General features: G+C 43.4%; 1 protein-coding gene across 2 annotated transcripts in view; it reads right to left on the reverse strand.

Annotated features, from left to right (window-relative positions):
- SNX10 (sorting nexin 10) overlaps positions 1-19,916 on the reverse strand; it is a 64,542-nt gene that overhangs the window by 31,035 nt on the left and 13,591 nt on the right. For both annotated transcript variants that reach the window (XM_084619076.1, XM_084619077.1), the window contains exon 2: positions 3,714-3,763. Coding sequence is in view for 1 of the 2 variants with exons in the window: in XM_084619077.1 (XP_084475203.1) it covers positions 3,714-3,737 (24 nt within the window). In the remaining variant the exon portion in view is untranslated. The remainder of the gene's footprint in view (positions 1-3,713; positions 3,764-19,916) is intronic.

Here is a 19,916-nt window from a genome sequence, read left to right on the forward strand (position 1 = left end):
TGAAACCAGTATAGGGGATGAGCCTGGGTTCCCCTACCAGCCACTGAGTGAGTGGCACAATCTGGTCAATGAATTTGACGACTGTCTAGGACCGTTCATTCTAGTCACTGAGGGAGTGGCTCAGCTAAGGCAGTGGAGTTAAGGACTGCCTGGGGCGGTGTGGAAGACTGACAGTACTCCAGATGGGGAGGACTGCTGTGACCTGGCTGGAGGGCTAAGGCACGAAGATGAGGTGTAGCAGCTCCTGAGGAGCAAGAGAAAGGCCACAGAGCAAGAGCGTGAGATGACGGGCCTAACAACTGCAAGAAGAGACTCTCAGGCTGGCAGAGCTACTCCCCAGACATGGCCAGAAGGAGGTACTCCGGTGATGAGTACAGGTCCCCATGACACCAACACATTCCAAGAACTCATTGGACATTTTGAGTTTTGCTTTATTACTTTTGCAGCACATATCTGGTAGTTAAATTCCCCAATTATCACCAAGTCTTGTGTTTTCGATATTTGTTATTCTAGAAAACCCTCATCCATCTCCTGGTTTGGTGGTCTATAGTAGACTCCTACCATTACATCTATAGTAGACTCCTACCATTACATCACCCCTATTTTCCCCCCCTTATATCTTCACCCAGACACTTTCAACTGGTCTGACTCTCACCTCTTTCTGAACCTCAGAACAAGTGTATATATTCTTGATGTACAAAGCAACACCTCCTCCCTTTTTTCTCCTACATGTCCTTCCTGAGCAAGCCATACCCCTTTATATCAATATTCCAGGCATGAGATTTATAGCTCTTCAAACATAGCTTCCCAATTTTGTTCTAGGCCAATGCAGTGGAGCATAAGGGCTGCCTACACAGCAAACATTATCATTTTTGGGGATTCTTCTATAACACAAAAGTCCCCTGATTATGATGAAACAGTTTGGTCTTGGCTTGTCTAAGCAAAATGCCAGTGCACCCATCCCAGCAGCAAATTACAAGTGCCCCAGACCAGTTCACCTGTACAGCATTGGAAATAGAGCCAAGACTCCACCCAATCCCCACCTACCTGCTCTGAGTGCAGGGAGCAGCAGGCATGAGCACTGGCTTACTCTTGTGTGCCTCAATCCAAGACCTGGGTAGTCCTGATTCTTACTCTCTGATCCCCCCTGCGTGAGCTTATAGTTCAAGTCACTAGCCATTAGCGGGAACATGCAATTTGCAGCGTTCATCAGTTTAAAAGGGAAATATTTCAATAATGTACCTCTAAAAATACACTCATTAGGCAAGCCACTCAACAGAAAAAAATACCAGCATGGTACTTCATGGCAGGAGCCACAATAATGGAAGCAATATAAATCTCCAAGGAATCGTACAGCAAAACTGCCTGCTATGTTTATTTTTCAGTTATAGCAACTCAACTTTCTCATGGTTTGTGTTTTTGTTCTGTCACATTAAACAGAAATGTTGATTTAGTTTGGGCCAATAGATTAGTTGTCATTCAAACCCATAACCATAGATATATATTTTAATTGTAAATTAAAGCTGTGTGCATGAATTAATCTATGAATTCATTTTAATGTCTAATAATAAATAAGAAAAACCCGTACATAGGGGTCTATCAAATTCATGACCATGAGAATCACGTCACGGACTGTAAAATCTGGCCTTTTGTGTACTCTTACACAAAAAAAGTAGGGTAAAAGTATACAGAAGTACACAGCATTTCTCAAAGTGGGGATCCTGACCCAAAAGTGGGCCCCAAGCCTATTGGGGTGAGGGTTGCAATATTATCAACCTTACTTCCACACTGCCTTCAGAGCATAGCAGCTGCTGGCCAGGTGCCCAGCTCTGAAGGCATCATCACTGCCAGCAGAAGCAGAGAAAGGTGGCAATACCATACTACGCCACCCTTCCTTCAGAGCTGGGCACCCGGCCAGCAGCTGCCACTCTGCCTTCAGAGCTGGGCACCCGGCCAGCAGCTGCCACTCTGCCTTCAGAGCTGGGCACCCGGCCAGCAGCTGCCACTCTGCCTTCAGAGCTGGGCACCCGGCCAGCAGCTGCCACTCTGCCTTCAGAGCTGGGCACCCGGCCAGCAGCTGCCACTCTGCCTTCAGAGCTGGGCACCCGGCCAGCAGCTGCCACTCTGCCTTCAGAGCTGGGCACCCGGCCAGCAGCTGCCACTCTCCACTCTGCCTTCAGAGCTGGGCACCCGGCCAGCAGCTGCCACTCTCCACTCTGCCTTCAGAGCTGGGCAACTGGAGAGCAGTGGCTGCTGGCCGGGCACCTGGGGGTGTAAATTATTACAGACACATGGAAGAGGGGTGCAAACAAATAACTATTAGAACCACTGCCGTCGAACAGTTTCCCCGTGTACCTGTAGCTATAAGAGGGATCCAGAGTTCCTGGACAGCCTCCCACCTCTTTTTCACCAAGATCTGGATACCCTTCAGTTCAAACACCTTCCATTTCAAAAGCGTTTGCAGGGATTTTTTCTTCAGTCACTATAGATATTTAAAGTGGGGAAAGCTCCATCCTATCTTAATTTTTGAAGACTGAAGTTTTCTTTTCAGTTTTAAGCTGTTCCCATTTGCTCTGATGGTTCCTCATTGTTTTTTCCTGGGCTAACATTAGCTAGGTGCTTGAAGCCAGTTGTATCTTTTTGGGGAGGTTGCCCCTCTCCAACTGATAACTTCACTGCCCTGTTATAAGGTGATGCTGAAGAAGTTGCACCACAGTTGCAATTACAATTTTCTTCATCATATTATATGTATAAAAATACGCACACATACGTTCATCACCGTAACCTGTATTCACATCTCATCGTGACTATTGAGCTCAGTGCATTACAAGCTTTCATAAAAGAGCTTACTCAATATACTCTGACAGTTAAATATCACAGTATGCAAATAGTTGGTTTAACTGCTTATTTGGGGTGGGGGGTTAAACCTTCGTTTTTTATTCTTGAGGTGCCTGGACTTTCACAGATGTATCCCCCTCTTCCTCCACTACCATATACCCCTTTTCTATTGTCAGTTTTCCATTGGTCACTCAGCTCTAATGGTCCCCAAACTGTGGGACATGCCCCCTAGAGGGTCACAGAGGAATGTTCAGGGTGCCATGTGGCCAGACCCAGGCCAGCCCTCACAGGGGGTGGGGCGGGAGCACCACACTTCCATCCCTTCTCCACCCCAGCCTCGCTCCTCCCACAACCCCGTTCAGCCCCCAGTCCTGCTCTGCCTCCAGGCCCAGGAGAGCCCCCATGGGGGCCGGGAAGGGAGCGCCATGCCCCAAACCCAGCTTTGCCACCACCCCCATTCAGCCCCTAGTCCTGCTCTCCCTCTGGCCCAGCTTCACCTTCAGGCCAGATCCACCCCCTGACCCATTCCACCCCCAACCCAGCTCTGCCTTCATTCCCTCTCTGCCCCAGACCAACTCCATCTCTAGGCCCAGCTTCTCCCCCATTCCCAGCTCTGCCTTCAGCCCAGGCTCTACTGCTGAGGAAGCTTTGGTTGTGTAGTAATGGAGGGGGGACACAGACAGATTCCGTTGATGGTGGGGCGGAGTGGGGGCACAACTGGAAAAGTTTGCACACCACTGCTCTAATGGTTACCCAACAAGTTAGCTTGCCCCTATGATCTTCCAAGCTCCAGTCTACACGGCTTTGTATAGTAAAATTCTATCAATACTCACCATCAAACTTGGCATTTATTTATTATCGTTAAAGTCACATACCTGTTTTTCATGTTTTGGGGTCATCCTCAAAACAGAAGCTAAAAATCAACCTGTAAAACAAAATGGGAAAACTAGTTAGCCCTTAACTTACTGTAAAATAGGGCTATGTAATCCTTCTGCCACAAGAGAACAGGCCAGATCAGGTTCTATATAATATGGTGCCTAGGGTTATAGCTAGGGGGTCTCTGAGAGAATAAACAAGTGGCTTGAACCCCTACCTAAAACTATACACTTCAGATGGAAAACGTCAACAAATGGAGTGGAGGCACAGTGCAAGTTCCCTCATGGGCATTTCTCTGGCACGCAGGAGTCCTTTGTAGACAGAGATGGAGTAGGTGCTGCCTATGCCTTTCTCCCTGCAGCCTCTGCACAGTCCTGTGTGCCTGAGTTGGGGGAGTGGAGGACACGATACACTCCATCCAGCTACAGATGGTCCTTTGAGGAACTACAGCAAAAACTGGGGTCTAAACTGCAACCTTGGAGCTGGGGCCAAGCAGAAACTCGAGGAGCTGCAAATGGCTTCCTGACACTCTCTTCTGCTGTGTCCAGGATGATCTGGATTAAGTAGATTACCTGACCCATTAACTTTCTTTGCACAATAATTTATAAGTATTCATAGAATCATAGAATATCAGAGTTGGAAGGGACCTCAGGAGATCATCTGGTCCAACCCCCTGCTCAAAGCAGGCACAATTCCCAATTTTTTTCCCCCCTAAGAGATTGAACTCACAACCCTGGGTTTAGCAGGCCAATGCTCAAACCACTGAGCTATCCCTCCCCCTGCTCTGAAACAGGAACTGGAAAAGCATTTTGCAAAATGTATTGTGATATCTTATTTCATAACTGCCTACAGCCTTACTTGGTGAATCACATAATATGCTCAGTCCAATTATACCAGAATATTACCAAGATCTTGTCCACACTAAAACTGGAACCATGCCAGCAAGAACCATGACATAGGGTTGTTGTTATCTGGATTCCAGCACAGCTTCCCTAAGGAGGGTAGAAAGGGGTCCTTCCCTCCCCACCTGCCCCCCAGCCACAGTATAAAATCACTAGAGTAACTTTTTGAGACAGATTAAATGTTAATAAATACTGTGCAAAACAGATAGTATGAAAAGTAATGTGGGACTTTCCCTGCTTCTCACAAAATTATAAAACTGTGCTATAAATTACATAATCCATTCTCATGATTCATAAGGTCATACCTATAGGCACAATATGGATCATAAAGAAGCACACCGATATGAATTAGAGTGCAGAACTATTTTTGGAATCATATTATACATTAGGGAATAAGACAAAGAACATCTGCATTAGGATTGATATAGGGATTTTTTTCATAAATATGTCTTAAAACATGCTATAGATAACCTAGTCTAGAACATGGTTGTAAAGAAAAATCTTCCCACACTATGAGCGACCTTCCAGAATACAAGCTTTAGGTGTGGGTAAATTTCATGGAGTCAGAGTTATGTTGTGTGTGTGTGGGGGGGTGTGTGTTAAGTTCTTCTCTAAAATTAGTGAATGTGTTCAGGATAGATGAATACCGCTGAAAAGCTAGACTGGGTTGTATGCAGTTTATATAGCTACACACAAACCCCTATGTGGAAGTGGTGCCCATGTCCAAAATTAAGTTATAATGCATATGGCTCTACAATGTTGCATGCACCTCTGACCATTGCACCTACACTCTACCCACTAACCTAGTCTCTTCCGGGAATACATTCCAAATCTCTGAGTAGTTTCAAAACAACTTTTTCTTTCCAAATCTACCTGAGAGAGAGTGCTATTTCTCCCTCAGGATTACCCACAGCCCACAATGGACAATATTTATCTGTGCACCAGTGAAAGGTTTCAGTTTCAATTTCACATACTTAAAGACCAAAAACAGGAGCTTATACCATTAGAAAGGGTAGACCACCACATCATTGGTACCTTCCAAAGGATATGGACAGCACTTGCGTCTCACTCTGGAATCTCCTGAGCTATCAGACTTTCCAGTCACTGCATGTTATATCTAGAAAATATACTACTAGTAATTTTAGAAGAGAGTCTTACACGTTTATTAAATTGAACCTTATCCATATGGAAACTAGAACCAAAATAACTAAATTGTACCTAATTCACACCTCTAATTATTTAGGTACAAGTCTGTATGTGGACATTCTTAGGTCCCGATCCTGCTTACACACATACTTAACTTTACTACACTGAGTAGTTCCATTGATTTCAATGCAATCACTCATAATAGCAAGATTAAGTATAAGTGTAAGTCATTTCAGGGTCAGGGCCTTATTTTGGAATAAGAGTGTCCAGACTCAAGCCTTCACTGAAATAGCAAAAGTGAATTACAACAAATTTAGTTATTTCAGTTCCAATTTCTGTGTAAATAAGGCCTTAGTTTTATTTTCCCTGCCCCGAAAGTCCGTATAGTTGAATTCACAGCAGAGAGATACAAAAATGTAGTCCCAATATATTTTAAAAACCTCTACAATATTCCAAAAATACTTTTTCTGCAACATATGGCATATACATAGTATATGATGATGTTGTTTAACATAAAGGTTTTATTAACATGCCTGCGGGCGGAACTGATTAGCATATTGTGTTTTGATACTCTGAAGGTGAAAGTTGTCCTTCAAAGCAGACATAAGATAACATGTTTCACCCATTACCAACATGTCCAAACCAGTTTGGAGGAAAAATTATTTTATTACATCATTAAGATGAGGTGACCCCATCGTTTATGATGAGAACTAGGGTTGAACAAAATAATTTCAAAAATAAGAGTGGCAGTGGGGAATTCTGTGAAAATGTTTATAATACGTATTTCAAGCTGCTCTATTTGTGAAGTCAGTAGGTTCTATTCTATAGGTTCTTATACCACTTGTGATGCTGTATGATTGAAATATAATCATTTATGTCATTAATATTGCCAGTTAGACAAGTACAACAAAACTTGTACAAAGTATATCATGTAAGGAGTCAATGGAAAAGTTATGATTCATTAAAGATGATTATCTTCTTTAAATCCATGTATCACCACTTTATCTGAAGTTATAAATATTGGCTATAGATCTATATCCCAAATGTGTTTGTTCCTGAGCTAACACCCTCCTGGTAAAATCTACATTGAAGACAGACAGCTTTGTGTTGATGGCCCATCAAAAGGCAATTAACTCTCACAATGGGCCATTGAAGAAACTCATTCTGCCCAGATGGATCTTCCTGTAGATTCCAAATGGCCAGTGGCTGCACCTGTGAGTCAGCAAGCCATGTAAGGGCATGTGACATAATCAGGTGACCCTGGACTCCATCTTGTGCCAGTATCTTTCCATAAACTAGGCTATGAGCTTTGTTTGAGATAGTAAAATTCCATCCACATGGCAGAGGATATAAAAGATGCCTGGAACATCTCCATGTTGCCTCTTTCCTGTTCTAATACTCTGGACATATAACTAAAAGGAGCACTCTGACTATGGACTGAAGACCTTCCAATCTTTTGGAAGCTACCAGAGACTTTTCAAGCCAACAGTCTGTAACACCACTGCTACAAACCTGATCCAAAGGAATGATTGTGTGAGTATACCATTTTAACCTCTCTTCTTTTCTCTTAAACCTTTAGATTTTAGTTATGAAAGGATTGGAAGCAGCATGATTATTGGGTAAGATCTGAGTTATATATTGACTTGGCAATGTGGCTGATCTCTTGAGATCAGAAGAACTGGTTTAAACTGGTTTTCAATAACCATTTAAAGTCTAAAAAAGAAAAGGAGTACTTGTGGCACCTTAGAGACTAACCAATTTATTAGAGCATAAGCTTTCGTGAGCTACAGCTCACTTCCTCAGATGCATATCGTGGAAACTGCAGCAGGCTTTATATATACACAGAGAATATGAAACAATACCTCCTCCCACCCCACTGTCCTGCTGATAATAGCTTATCTAAAGTGATCATCTAGTGTCTGGGTGGTGAAATAAGTGCTGGAATGCCTAAGGAGACTGCTTTTAGAACAGGAGTACTTGTGGCACCTTAGATACGAACAAATTTATTAGAGCATAAGCTTTTGTGGGCTACAGCTCACTTCATCGGATGCATAGAATGGAACATATAGTGTGCGTGTGTGTATATATACACACACACACACATTCAGATAAGGTGGAAGTTGCCATACAAACTGTAAGATACTAATTTATTAAGATAAGCTATTATCAGCGGGAGGAAAAAAAACTTTTGTAGTGATAATCAAGATGACCCATTTAGACAGTTGACAAGGTGTGAGGATACTTAACATAGGGATATAGATTCAATATGTGTAATGACCCAGCCACTCCCAGTCTCTATTCAAACCCAAGTTAATGGTATCTAGTTTGCATATTAATTCAAACTTAGCAGTTTCTTGCTCGAGTCTGTTATTGAAGCTTTTCTGTTGCAAAATTGCCACCCTTAAGTCTTTTACTGAGTGGCCAGAGAGGTTGAAGTGTTCTCCTATTGGTTTTTGAATGTTATGATTCCTGATGTCAGATTTGTGTCCATTTATTCTTTTGCATAGAGACTGTCCAGTTTGGCCAATGTACATGGCAGAGGGGCATTGCTGGCACATGATGGCATATATCATATTGGTAGATGTGCAGGTGAACGAGCCCCTGATGGCGTGGCTGTGATTAGGTCCTGTCATAAATATAAAGGGAAGGGTAAACCCCTTTGAAATCCCTCCTGGCCAGGGGAAAGCTCCTCTCACCTGTAAAGGGTTAAGAAGCTAAAGGTAACCTCGCTGGCACCTGACCAAAATGACCAATGAGGAGACAAGATACTTTCAAAAGCTGGGAGGAGGGAGAGAAACAAAGGGTCTGTGTCGGTCTGTAGTCGTCTTGGCCGGGGACAGAACAGGAATGGAGTCTTAGAACTTTTAGTAAGTAATCTAGCTAGGTATGTGTTAGATTATGATTTCTTTAAATGGCTGAGAAAAGAATTGTGCTGAATAGAATAACTATTTCTGTCTGTGTATCTTTTTTTTGTAACTTAAGGTTTTGCCTAGAGGGGTTCTCTATGTTTTTGAATCTAATTACCCTGTAAGATATCTACCATCCTGATTTTACAGGGGGGATTTCTTTACTTCTATTTACTTCTATTTTTTATTAAAAGTCTTCTTGTAAAACACTGAATGCTTTTTCATTGTTTTCAGATCCAAGGGTTTGGGTCTGTGGTCACCTATGCAAATTGGTGAGGCTTTTTACCAAACCTTGTCCAGGAAGTGGGGTGCAAGGTTTTGGGAAGTATTTTGGGGGGAAGGACGCGTGCAAACAGCTCTTCCCCAGTAACCAGTATTAGTTTGGTGGTGGTAGCGGCCAGTCCAAGGATAACGGGGGTAATATTTTGTACCTTGGGGAAGTTTTGACCTAAGCTGGTAAAGATAAGCTTAGGAGGTTTTTCATGCAGGTCCCCACATCTGTACCCTAGAGTTCAGAGTGGGGGAGGAACCTTGACAGGTCCTATGATGGTGTCACTTGAATAAATACGTGGACACATTTGGCATCGGGCTTTGTTGCAAGGATAGGTTCCTGGGTTAGTGTTTTTGTTGTGTGGCGTGTGGTTGCTGGAGAGTATTTGCTTCAGGTTGGGGGGCTGTCTGTAAGCGAGGACTGGTCTATCTCCCAAGATCTGTGAGAGTGACCGTTTTTCAGGATAAGTTGTAAATCTTTGATGATGCGCTGGAGAGGTTTTAGTTGGGGGCTGAAGGTGACGGCGAGTGGCATTCTGCTATTTTCTTTGTTGGGCCTGTCCTGTAGTAGGTGACTTCTGGGTACTCTTCTGCCTCTGTCAATTTGTTTTTTCATTTCAGCAGGTGGGTATTGTAGTTTTAAGAATGCTTGATAGAGATCTTGTAGGTGTTTGTCTCTGTCTGAGGGATAGGAGCAAATGCAGTTTTATCTTAGAGCTTGGCTGTAGACAATGGATCGTGTGGTGTGTTCTGGATGGAAGCTGGAGGCATGCAGGTAAGTATAGTGGTCAGTAGGTTTCCGGTATAGAGTGGTGTTTGTGTGACCATCGCTTATTAGCACAGTAGTGTCCCGGAAATGGACTGCTTATGTGGATTGATCTAGGCTGAGGTTGATGGTGGGATGGAAATTGTTGAAATCATAAGTGAAATCCCTCTAGGGCTTCTTTTCCATTTTTGACTTCTTGTTAACCAGTGTGGTGAGACAGAAGCTTACTTCTGTTTCTGGCTTGGTATATCTAATGGTAGAATAACCACCAGTTTGCGGGTGAGTCTGCCTTATTTCTCAGCAGTTTAACCTGAATCTGGTATTCTCAGCTGTGACCCACTGAGGCACGGTGACACCACCCTCATCACCACAGCATCTGAACAACTTTCAATAGTGCATTAAGCAACAGGACTAACATCCGTGGTTCATTTTTCTCTCTCATCCTCTCCTCATGGGGGAAGCTGTGTGCACAATGTAGCATTTTGGTAATTTTGATTAGGTTTTTATATGTATAAATATGTACAGGCTGTTAAGTGCGTTAGTGAAGGCAAGGATGAGGAAGTGGACCAGAAGGTAGTAAGGTTTGCATTGGGCCTTACTTCCTGTGGCAGTCAGTTCCACAGTCTAGGACCAGATGCTTGTGCAAGTTGGGTTACACAAGCAATTCATACAAACCTGAATCTCTAGAGAGAACTTCTGTCTTCAGCAGCCAGTGTTTGAACTCAGGTTTCAATAAATAGTCTGAGAGGACTAGAATGAAGCCAAATATTTGTTTCTAAGACCAGGAAGCTGCAATGCCATCTCCTCCATCACCTGTACTTTAACACTGACTATATCTGTGGCTAGTACCTTTCAAACCAGCTGGCTCTCTATGTGCCCATTTGCCACCTTCACCAACCCTATTGTAGCAGTATATCGGGGAGAAAAGCTGCACCTTTCTGCCTCCCCAGGACTTGTACCCAGGCAATTCTATCTGCTTCCTTCATCCCTTTTGGGAGGCCAGAGACTGTTCACTCTGTGTCAGATGCTGGCTATCCCCAGATAAGCAGCTCAGACCCCATTTCAGTTTTCAACAATAATATTTTATTGGCAATTGTAAAGATAAGAGAGACTGATTAAAAATAATTGCAATATTCAAATGCCTTTAAAAACCCAGGGTCTGATTCTGCTTTCCCTTCCATCAGTTTTTTACCAATGTAATTGCCTTGACTTCAGGGGAGTTACTCCATATACGCTAGTATAAATTAGTGCAGAATCAGACCTAGTATCCCATTTTAAAAAAATTTGCTTTATGATGAAGTATCTACTCCATGACTCTTACTGTCTATTACAGTAAGCCTACCATAAAGCTAACCTGAAAGTTCAGCAGAAAATGAGAGGTATTACTGCTTGCTCACTCCAGCAAGCGTGGGCTACAGTGGGATCCCATTTCTATGGGGCAGCTGATTTTTTTTTAATTGAAAAATTCAGATAAGTTAACAGCAGGAATTGTATGAAGAGCAAGTATGTCATATATGCTTGGTACGTCACTAAATCTATTGAGCATAGAGGTAGTCTACAGGTGGACCACAAGCCAAATCCAGACTGCCAGATGCTTTTGAACAGTCCCCGAAATCATTTTATTTACTAACTTTTTTTTATTATTATTTTCTCCGAAGTCTGGACCTTGACTGTACCTTGACCAAAACATTTAGACCTTGACAAAAAATAGTTGACTACCCTGGCATAGACCAAAAAAGTAGTCGGAAACAAGGAAAATCCTATAAAGTTGTAAATCAGCCAAAGCTCTTGGCATTTGAATGCATGAGAAAAGGAAGAAGCCTTCCAAACTTTTGTAATGCAATTACTATTACTACTAGTATTATGACGGGACCTTTTGTATTAGAAACTTTAAACACTAAAACTTGCAACAATTTTTAACAATTTCTTGCATTCAAATAGCAAATTGCATTTCCCATTTCACAAATTACATAGTCATGCCAGCAAGACAGCAACATTGATTTGACTTAAATGGGGCCAAGATTTCATTCATAAAATTTTAAACATTTTGAAAAAGAGAGTGATTTTTCTTCTTCTGTAATTCGATAAAGGCATTTGATATATACTGCAGTTTTCTAGCAAGTGCAAGACTCACTGAAGCACTGAGTGCAGGAGTCAACAGTTCAAATGTTTGCTTAAGCCAAGATCCTGTTTTAAAAAACCACAGTTGTGATGGATATGGCCTACAGAAACAAAGCAGAAAGCTGCTAGTTCTCTCAGCCCTGGTCTACACTAGGAGTTGAAGTCGAATTTAGCAGCATTAAATCGATTTAACCCTGCACCTGTCCACACGATGAAGCTCTTTTTTTCGACTTAAAGAGCTCTTAAAATCTATTTTCCTTACTCCACCCCCGACAAGGGGATTAGCGCTTAAATAGGCCTTGCCGGGTCGAATTTGGGGTACTGTGGACACAATTAGACGGTATTGGCCTCCGGGAGCTATCCCAGAGTGCTCTATTGTGACCGCTCTGGACAGCACTCTCAACTCAGATGCACTGGCCAGGTAGACAGGAAAAGGCCCGCAAACTTTTGAATTTCAATTTCCTGTTTGCATGGTCACCTGCAGCTTGCCATGCTGGCCAGAGCTCATCAGCAGAGGTGACCATGCAGAGCTCATCAGCAGAGGTGACAATGATGGAGTCCCAGAATCACAAAAGAGCTCCAGCATGGACCAAACGGGAGGTACGGGATCTGATCGCTGTATGGTGAGAGGAATCCGTGCTATCAGAACTCCGTTCCAGTTTTCAAAATGCCAAAACATTTGTCAAAATCTCCCAGGGCATGAAGGACAGAGGTCATAACAGGGACCCGAAGCAGTGCCGCATGAAACTTAAGGAGCTGAGGCAAGCCAACCAGAAAACCAGAGAGGCGAACGGCCGCTCCGGGTCAGAGCCCCAAACATGCCGCTTCTATGATGAGCTGCATGCTATTTTAGGGGGTTCAGCCACCACTACCCCAGCCGTGTTGTTTGACTCCTTCAATGGAGATGGAGGCAACACAGAAGCAGGTTTTGGGGACGAGGAAGATGATAGCTCACAGCAAGCAAGCGGAGAAACCAGTTTTCCTGACAGCCAGGAACTGTTTCTCACCCTAGACCTGGAGCCAGTACCCCCCGAACCCACCCAAGGCTGCCTCCCGGACCCGCCAGGTGGAGAAGGGACCTCTGGTGAGTGTACCTTTTAAAATAAAAGGAGTACTTGTGGCACCTTAGATATGTATGTGTATGTATGTGTAGATATGTGTATATATAAAGTCTGCTGCAGTTTCCACGGCATGCATCTGATGAAGTGAGCTGTAGCTCACGAAAGCTCATGCTCAAATAAATTGGTTAGTCTCTAAGGTGCCACAAGTACTCCTTTTCTTTTTGCGAATACAGACTAACACGGCTGTTTCTCTGAAACCTTTTAAAATAGTATACATGGTTTAAAAGCAAGCATGTTTAATGATTAATTTGCCCTGGCATTTGGGGCTCTCCTGGATGTACTCCCAAAGCCTTTGCAAAAGGTTTCTGGGGAGGGCAGCCTTATTCTGTCCACCATGGTAGGACACTTTACCACACCAGGCCAGTAGCACGTACTCAGGAATCATTGTAGAACAAAGCATTGCAGTGTATGTTTGTTGGCATTCAAGCAACATCCATTCTTTATCTCTCTATGTTATCCTCAGGAGAGTGATATCATTCATGGTCACCTGGTTGAAATAGGGTGCTTTTTTAAGGGGACATTCAGAGGTGCCCATTCCTGCTGGGCTGTTTGCCTGTGGCTGAACAGAAATGTTCCCCGCTGTTAGCCACGGGGAGGGGGAAGGGGCTAGCCACGCGCTGAGGGGAGGCAAAATGCGACCTTGGAACGAAAGCACATGTGCTGTGTATGTAACGTTAACAGCAAGGTTTACCGTGAACGAGTGTACCCATTGTTCTATAAAATGTGTCTTTTTAAATACCACTGTCCCTTTTTTTTTTTCCTCTACCAGCTGCATGTGTTTCAAGGATCACAGGATCTTCTCCTTCCCAGAGGCTCCCCTCCCACACTGTGAACCCCCTTCCTGCACCCCAACCCCCTTCTGAGCCCCCTTGTACACCCTGCACCCTCCTCTGCCCCAATCCCTTGCCCTGAGCCCCTTTCTGCACACCGCACCCACTCCCACACCCTGCACTCCCTCCAGCACCCCAAACCCTTGCCCCAGCCCTACATTCATGGCCCTGCATGCAATTTCCCCACCCAGACATGGCCCTCGGACCAAAAAGTTTGCTGACCCCTGCAATAGAACATTCCCAGGAATATCACTATCTTGAAAACTAAGTTTTGCTATTAGATGAATAGCTATGACACTGGCAAACCAGGTGCCAGCTTATGCCAAGGTTCCCATGCCTCACTTGAATACTGACAAACACATAGCTGGAATCAGTCTGGTTCACCTGTGTGTTAGTATTGTTAAAATGGGTATAAGAATTATAAAAACATGTTTAGCTTTTACTGAATGTTTGTAAGTTGTTGCATGCATTAATCTCACTTATAACCTCTGTATTATATATTGTAAGGTAATGTGTGAGCATTTGCTTTGTAAGCCTCTAAAACTGCGTAAATCACCAGACAGGAAACAGATACTAACTACTGTGAAATGCTGGCATCCAAAAGAAGGTGTCAGGTCAGGGGTAGGCAAACTCCGGCCCATCAGACCTTTGGATTCAGCCCTGAAGCTCCATTGCCTCGCTTCGGCCGGGGAATGGGGTCAGGGGCTTGCCCCGCTGCGTGAGCCCAGCGCTCCAGCGTGTTCAGGACCTGCATGATGGGCGTGAGGGGACACGTTACTCCAGCTGCATAACCCAGACGCACCTCATGCACCGTCAGAGCCTGGAACATGCAAGCCCACATGCCTGCTACTTGTTGGCTTAGGTGACGCTTATGTTTTAGTAGTGTTAATTTTCCATTATTGAGGATAAAACAAAGAGTAGTTGGCCAGGGAGTGCTCTGTGGCTGTTTCAAAGTTATGGGCTGTCAGAACCTACGTGGAGGAGAAGGAGATTTCTGAGGGCAGGGGGCTGGTGAATCTCAATGAGTTCCAATGACTGGAAGCTGATGCCCAACAAATCCGGGCTAGAGAGAGAGGGCGTGGAAAGGGGGTAAGTTTGGTTTAATTATTGTAATACGTTGTTACGATGGTATATTTATAATAAGGTTTTTGTTTTTTTCACACTAGAATGTATCTTTATTTAATAAAGTTTGTTTGACTATCTCTGAATTGTTAATTTTGTGAGCATTGATGGCCCACCATACAATTTCCATACCAATACCCAGATGTGGCCCTCGGGCCAAAAAGTTTGCCCACCCCTGTGTTAGGTCCTGCCAGAGAAAGCCCATCAACACCAGATAAATTACTGTGGAACATCAGAGAACAAAAGACTTTGTTGATTGCACTCCGCCCCCATCGCACCCCTCCATGAAAAGGAGACATGCAAGTGAATTCCTCCCATCAACTAAGTTTGCAACTCAAAGCAGAAGGGGGAAAGGAATAAAAAGTCCTAGAAAGGAGGAACAGCATCTCTATGCTGCTTGGACTCCAGAGAGCAAGGTTTTCTCGGCATAAACAAGAGATCCCCAGTGTTAAGTCTGGATTAGCCCCAGGGAACATATAGAGCTTGCTTATTATAGAAGCTTCTATTACCTTTTGAAACTTAAAACTAACTCATTTGTGTGTATGTTTACCTGCTTTAACCCTACAAATAACTCATTTCCTTTTCCTAGTTAATACATCTTCAGATAGTTTATTGTAGGATTGACTACAAGTGTTGTCTTTGGTGTGAGACCCCAGGTCAGTTGCACCTAAGATAAGTGACTGGTCCTTTGGGAGTGGATGTAGCCTAAATATTGTTAAGTATCAGAAGGGTAACTGTGTTAGTCTGGACCTGTAAAAGCGGCAAAGAGTCCTGTGGCATCTTATATACTAAGACGTATCGGAGCATAAGCTTTCATGGGTGAATACCCACTTTGTCGGATTCATGTAGTGGAAATTTCCAGAGGCAGATATAAATATGCAAGGAATCAGGGAGGATGAGGCCCTCTTCTAGCAGTTGAGGTGTGAACACCAAGGGAGGAGAAACTGCTTTTGTAGTTGGCTAGCCATTCACAGTCTTTGTTTAATCCTGAGCTGATGGTGTCAAATTTGCAAATAAACTGAAGCTCAGCAGTTTCTCTTTGAAGTATACTGTTGTGATTTTTGGTATAAGGGACCATCTATCACAAAGGCAAGCTTGTTTAGATGGTGAGAAACATCAGGTTCCCAAGAGGACTGTCTGACTTCAGGGTTAGGCTGTTACAGTGCTTGAAGAGTTTACACTTGATAACTGGCTGGTGAAATCTAAGCACAGAACTCTCAACCAATTTGGTGTTTGTACTCTGCTTCTTAACAGTCTCCCCTGAGATTGATACACTCTTGAGCCACTGCAGGACAGGCTGACAGTAACAATTTCCCTACACTCCCAAACCTAACTAATAGCCAAACTTAAAGCAATACTATATAGGCACAAAAAATTGCCAGTGTGAGTACTCAGGGATGGCCTGAGCAAATAAAGCAAATAAACATGATCAAAAGAACCAATTGCTTTCTGCCCCAGCATCCTATTCAAGTTCTGCAACTCACTCAGGGATTGGCAGCCTCTAAATCACTGGCAGCAGAATATGGAATAAAGGAGAGAGAAATCTCTCACCTCTCCCAACAGCTTAGGTTGTATTTATATTCGATTATATGGCAATTGTATGATCAGCCTTTTGTTATTTGGTGGCATCTGCTGGTTCTTTTAAGTGTTCTGATATTATTCACAAACCTCTAGTCCATTCCACAAATCCTCTTGTTATGCTTCCCGTAAACAAGAAACACTGATCCCCTATTCAATATACATCCATCCATCTTATGTTGGCTCCTTTAGAGATATCCAAACAACCAACTTCAATTGTTGCTACGGAAGAGTAATTTTGTTTTCAGACCTGGGTAACAGTTGACCATTCACTACCAAAATCTACCACATACAACCAAAGCCCTCACACGCATTTTCTGGTAGTTATTTCACAGAATTTTCCTTCTAGGGTTCCCTGTGACAGATCATAATTAAATCTCTAACAATACTTAACGCTCACTGTATTCTCCTTTCTCCCTGACTTTGAAAAATTGCAAGGATGACAAGTTATTTTGAGTATCTCTACAAATATAAAATGATCCTTGCCATTTTACTGTAGTCATGATGAGGGAACAACTAATGTTTAAATTTTATCTTCATGTGGATTCCATTCCAAATAACCTATAAAACTCAAATGCACACTGAATTTACTATGTTCCAGAATGAAGGATCTTCCATGGGGATTTGTAAAGAAAATGCAGATACTGAGAGAAAAAGTGAGCAAACAGGAGGGGAGGAGCTTAATTTTAAAATAAAAAAGGGATAATAGAGCTGGCTATTTCACAGGTGATTGTGTTACTGGGACATTTTTTGTGAGGAGTCAGAAGTCCTATACACGGAACACAGGACATCCAGGGCCTCCTTCTGGGAGTGACTGACTATTGCTTTTGCTTAAGGCCCAGGCTCAGGGCTATTTCTAAGGGTATGTCGACACTGCAATTAAACACTCACAGCTGGCTCATGCCAGCTGACTCAGGCTCGTGGGATTCAGGCTAAGGGGCTGTTTAATTGCAGTATAGATGTTCAGTATTGGGCTGCACCCCGAGCTCTGTGAGCCTCCCACCTTGCAGAGCCCTAGAGCCTGTGCTCCAACCCAAGAGTCTACACTTGGATTTTTAATTGCAGCATAAACATATCCTCAAAGACCACATGTCAGGCAGGGGTATGCACTGGATGTTCTTCCAGCTCACTGTTAATAGATCAGAAGAAATGGGAAGCAATATCTTACCCGGTTATTGAACACAGTTGTTCAATGGCCAAGTATTTTCAAAATTTAGACATCTAAATGTAATTAGATTTATAAAATGCACATTCTATAAAGTGAGACAAGGTGCGTGAGGTAATATCTTATTGGACCAACTTCTGTTGGTGAAAGACAAACTTTTGAACTTCTATAAAGGAGTAAATGGATCATACCACCATTAAATCTTTTATAGAACTGGGATATGTACCTATTGCAGAACTATTGTCTATCATCTCAGGACCACATTAGGGGTATAAAAGACATTTCAGGAAGAATGAGTTCCACTTTTTACAGAGGCTTACCTACAGGTGGAAGCTAATTGTCCTATGTGAAGTGAGTTGGTAGTATCTGTTCAGGTCACTGTAGCCACCACTGCTAATTTCAGCAGAGGCAAAGGGTGTGGCACTGGGACTACCCTCTCACCCCTAGAGTAGTCCTTTCAGAATAACAGAGTTTGCAGCACAATGGAGAGAAGAGGTGGGAAATGACTTGGCACTGCCCAAAGCAGGACTATTTCTGTTTATTAAAGAGCTTTGGTTTCCAATGTTACCAGTCTGGCACCTTTTACAGGTACTAGACATTTAGGCTAGGCAGGATTCGATATAAATCAATAGATATTAGCAAACATGGGTTTCAGCTGACACACTGAAATCAACAACAAAAAATATCCATTGGTAACAAGCAAGTTCAGCCTCACCCCCCACACACGCCTTCAGGGATTGGTTGTCACCGGTCCTGTGGCAATGCAGAGAGCCCTCCGCAATCCTGCTGCCCTAAGGTGAGTGAGTGGAGCTGTGCGGAGCTGCAGAGTGCTCCCTGTGCTGCAACAAGGCTGGCAATACCCAGGCCGGCAGGTACAAGGAAGGTTGTGGTCGTCGTGGGGCACAGCGGAGACCCCCATGACAGCAGGGCTGCAGAAAGTTCCCTGCAGTGACACCTGATCCCTGCAGGCACAAGGTCCAGGCAGGCTGAGGATGCTCCTTCCAGGGCAGAGACCTCTGGCCAGTAGTGCAAGGAGCCACCGCCGCTAGGGTGGCAGGAGGCCACTCTGAGGCTGAATGGCTCAGTCCCTGGGTAGGAGTCATTCATCAGCCAGGTAGCCTCCCCCAAATGGGGGCTTGTCCTCCACCTCTGGCTAGGTCCTGCCCTGCCAGGACTGTAGTCTTCCTTACACTTGCAGGGATCCAGTGTCACTGGCCTCTCTATATTCAACATAAAATTCACACACACACAAGAAATACACTGCATTAACCAGCAACTCCTCACATCACAATAAGCTCTCCTGTTTCAATTTCACTTCCTCTTATGTTTCATTCACATGTGCTTCCATTACTCCACATGCAGATCTCTCTAGACAATTTTGAATCAATTCAGCTCTGGTGTAAGCTATTGACTTCAACCAGTGTTATACCAGCAATGAATATGACCCTCAGTGTATTAATAAGTAGGGTTGCTAGTTCCCTTTTGGCTATAGCCTATGACACTCAAGTGGGATTGTGAAAATACTCACTTCAAGCTGCCAGCTGAAGTCAAGCTATTCTTTCATAGAGTATAAAATCAGAAGCGACCACTGTAATCATATAGTCTGACCTCCTGCCTAACATAGTCCATAGGATTTCCCTGGATTAATTCCTGTTTGAACTACAGCATCTCTTTTAGAAAAACATCCAATCTTGATTTAAAAATTTCTAGTGATGGAGAATCCATCACAACCTCCTGAGTTGTTCCAATAGTTAATTATCCCTCACTTAAATTTTTTTGCCTTATTTCTACTCTGAACTTGTCTAGCTTCAACTCTCAGCCACTGGATCTTGTTATAGCTTTGTCTGCGAGACTGAAGAGCCCTCTATTATCAAATTTCCATAGGAAGGTACTTATTGACTACGATCAAGTCACCTCTTTACCTTGTTAAGGTGAACAGAATGAGCTCCTTGAAACTTTCACTATAAGGCATGTTTTCCAAATCTTGGATCATTCCCGTGGCCTTAGCGAATCAGCTGGGATAGATGCAGATGGACCCCATCACTAATATGTTAAAAGACACAAGACTACTTACATAAAACATACAATAAGTTACTTCCTGAAACAAGGAAACAACTTAGTATTAAAATTTTTAACAGAGACATATGGGGCATTTGTGCCTAGGTCTGAATCGTTCTTCCCACAGACAAAGGATTTTGTCCATTACTCTAGGCCATGGACATGTCCATTTCTGTTTGTCCAAACAGGATCTCTGCTTCTCTCTCATACCTCAGTT

Source organism: Lepidochelys olivacea (genome assembly GCF_965140295.1).
Source record: "Lepidochelys olivacea isolate rLepOli2 genome assembly, chromosome: 2".
NCBI lineage: Eukaryota > Metazoa > Chordata > Testudines > Cheloniidae > Lepidochelys > Lepidochelys olivacea.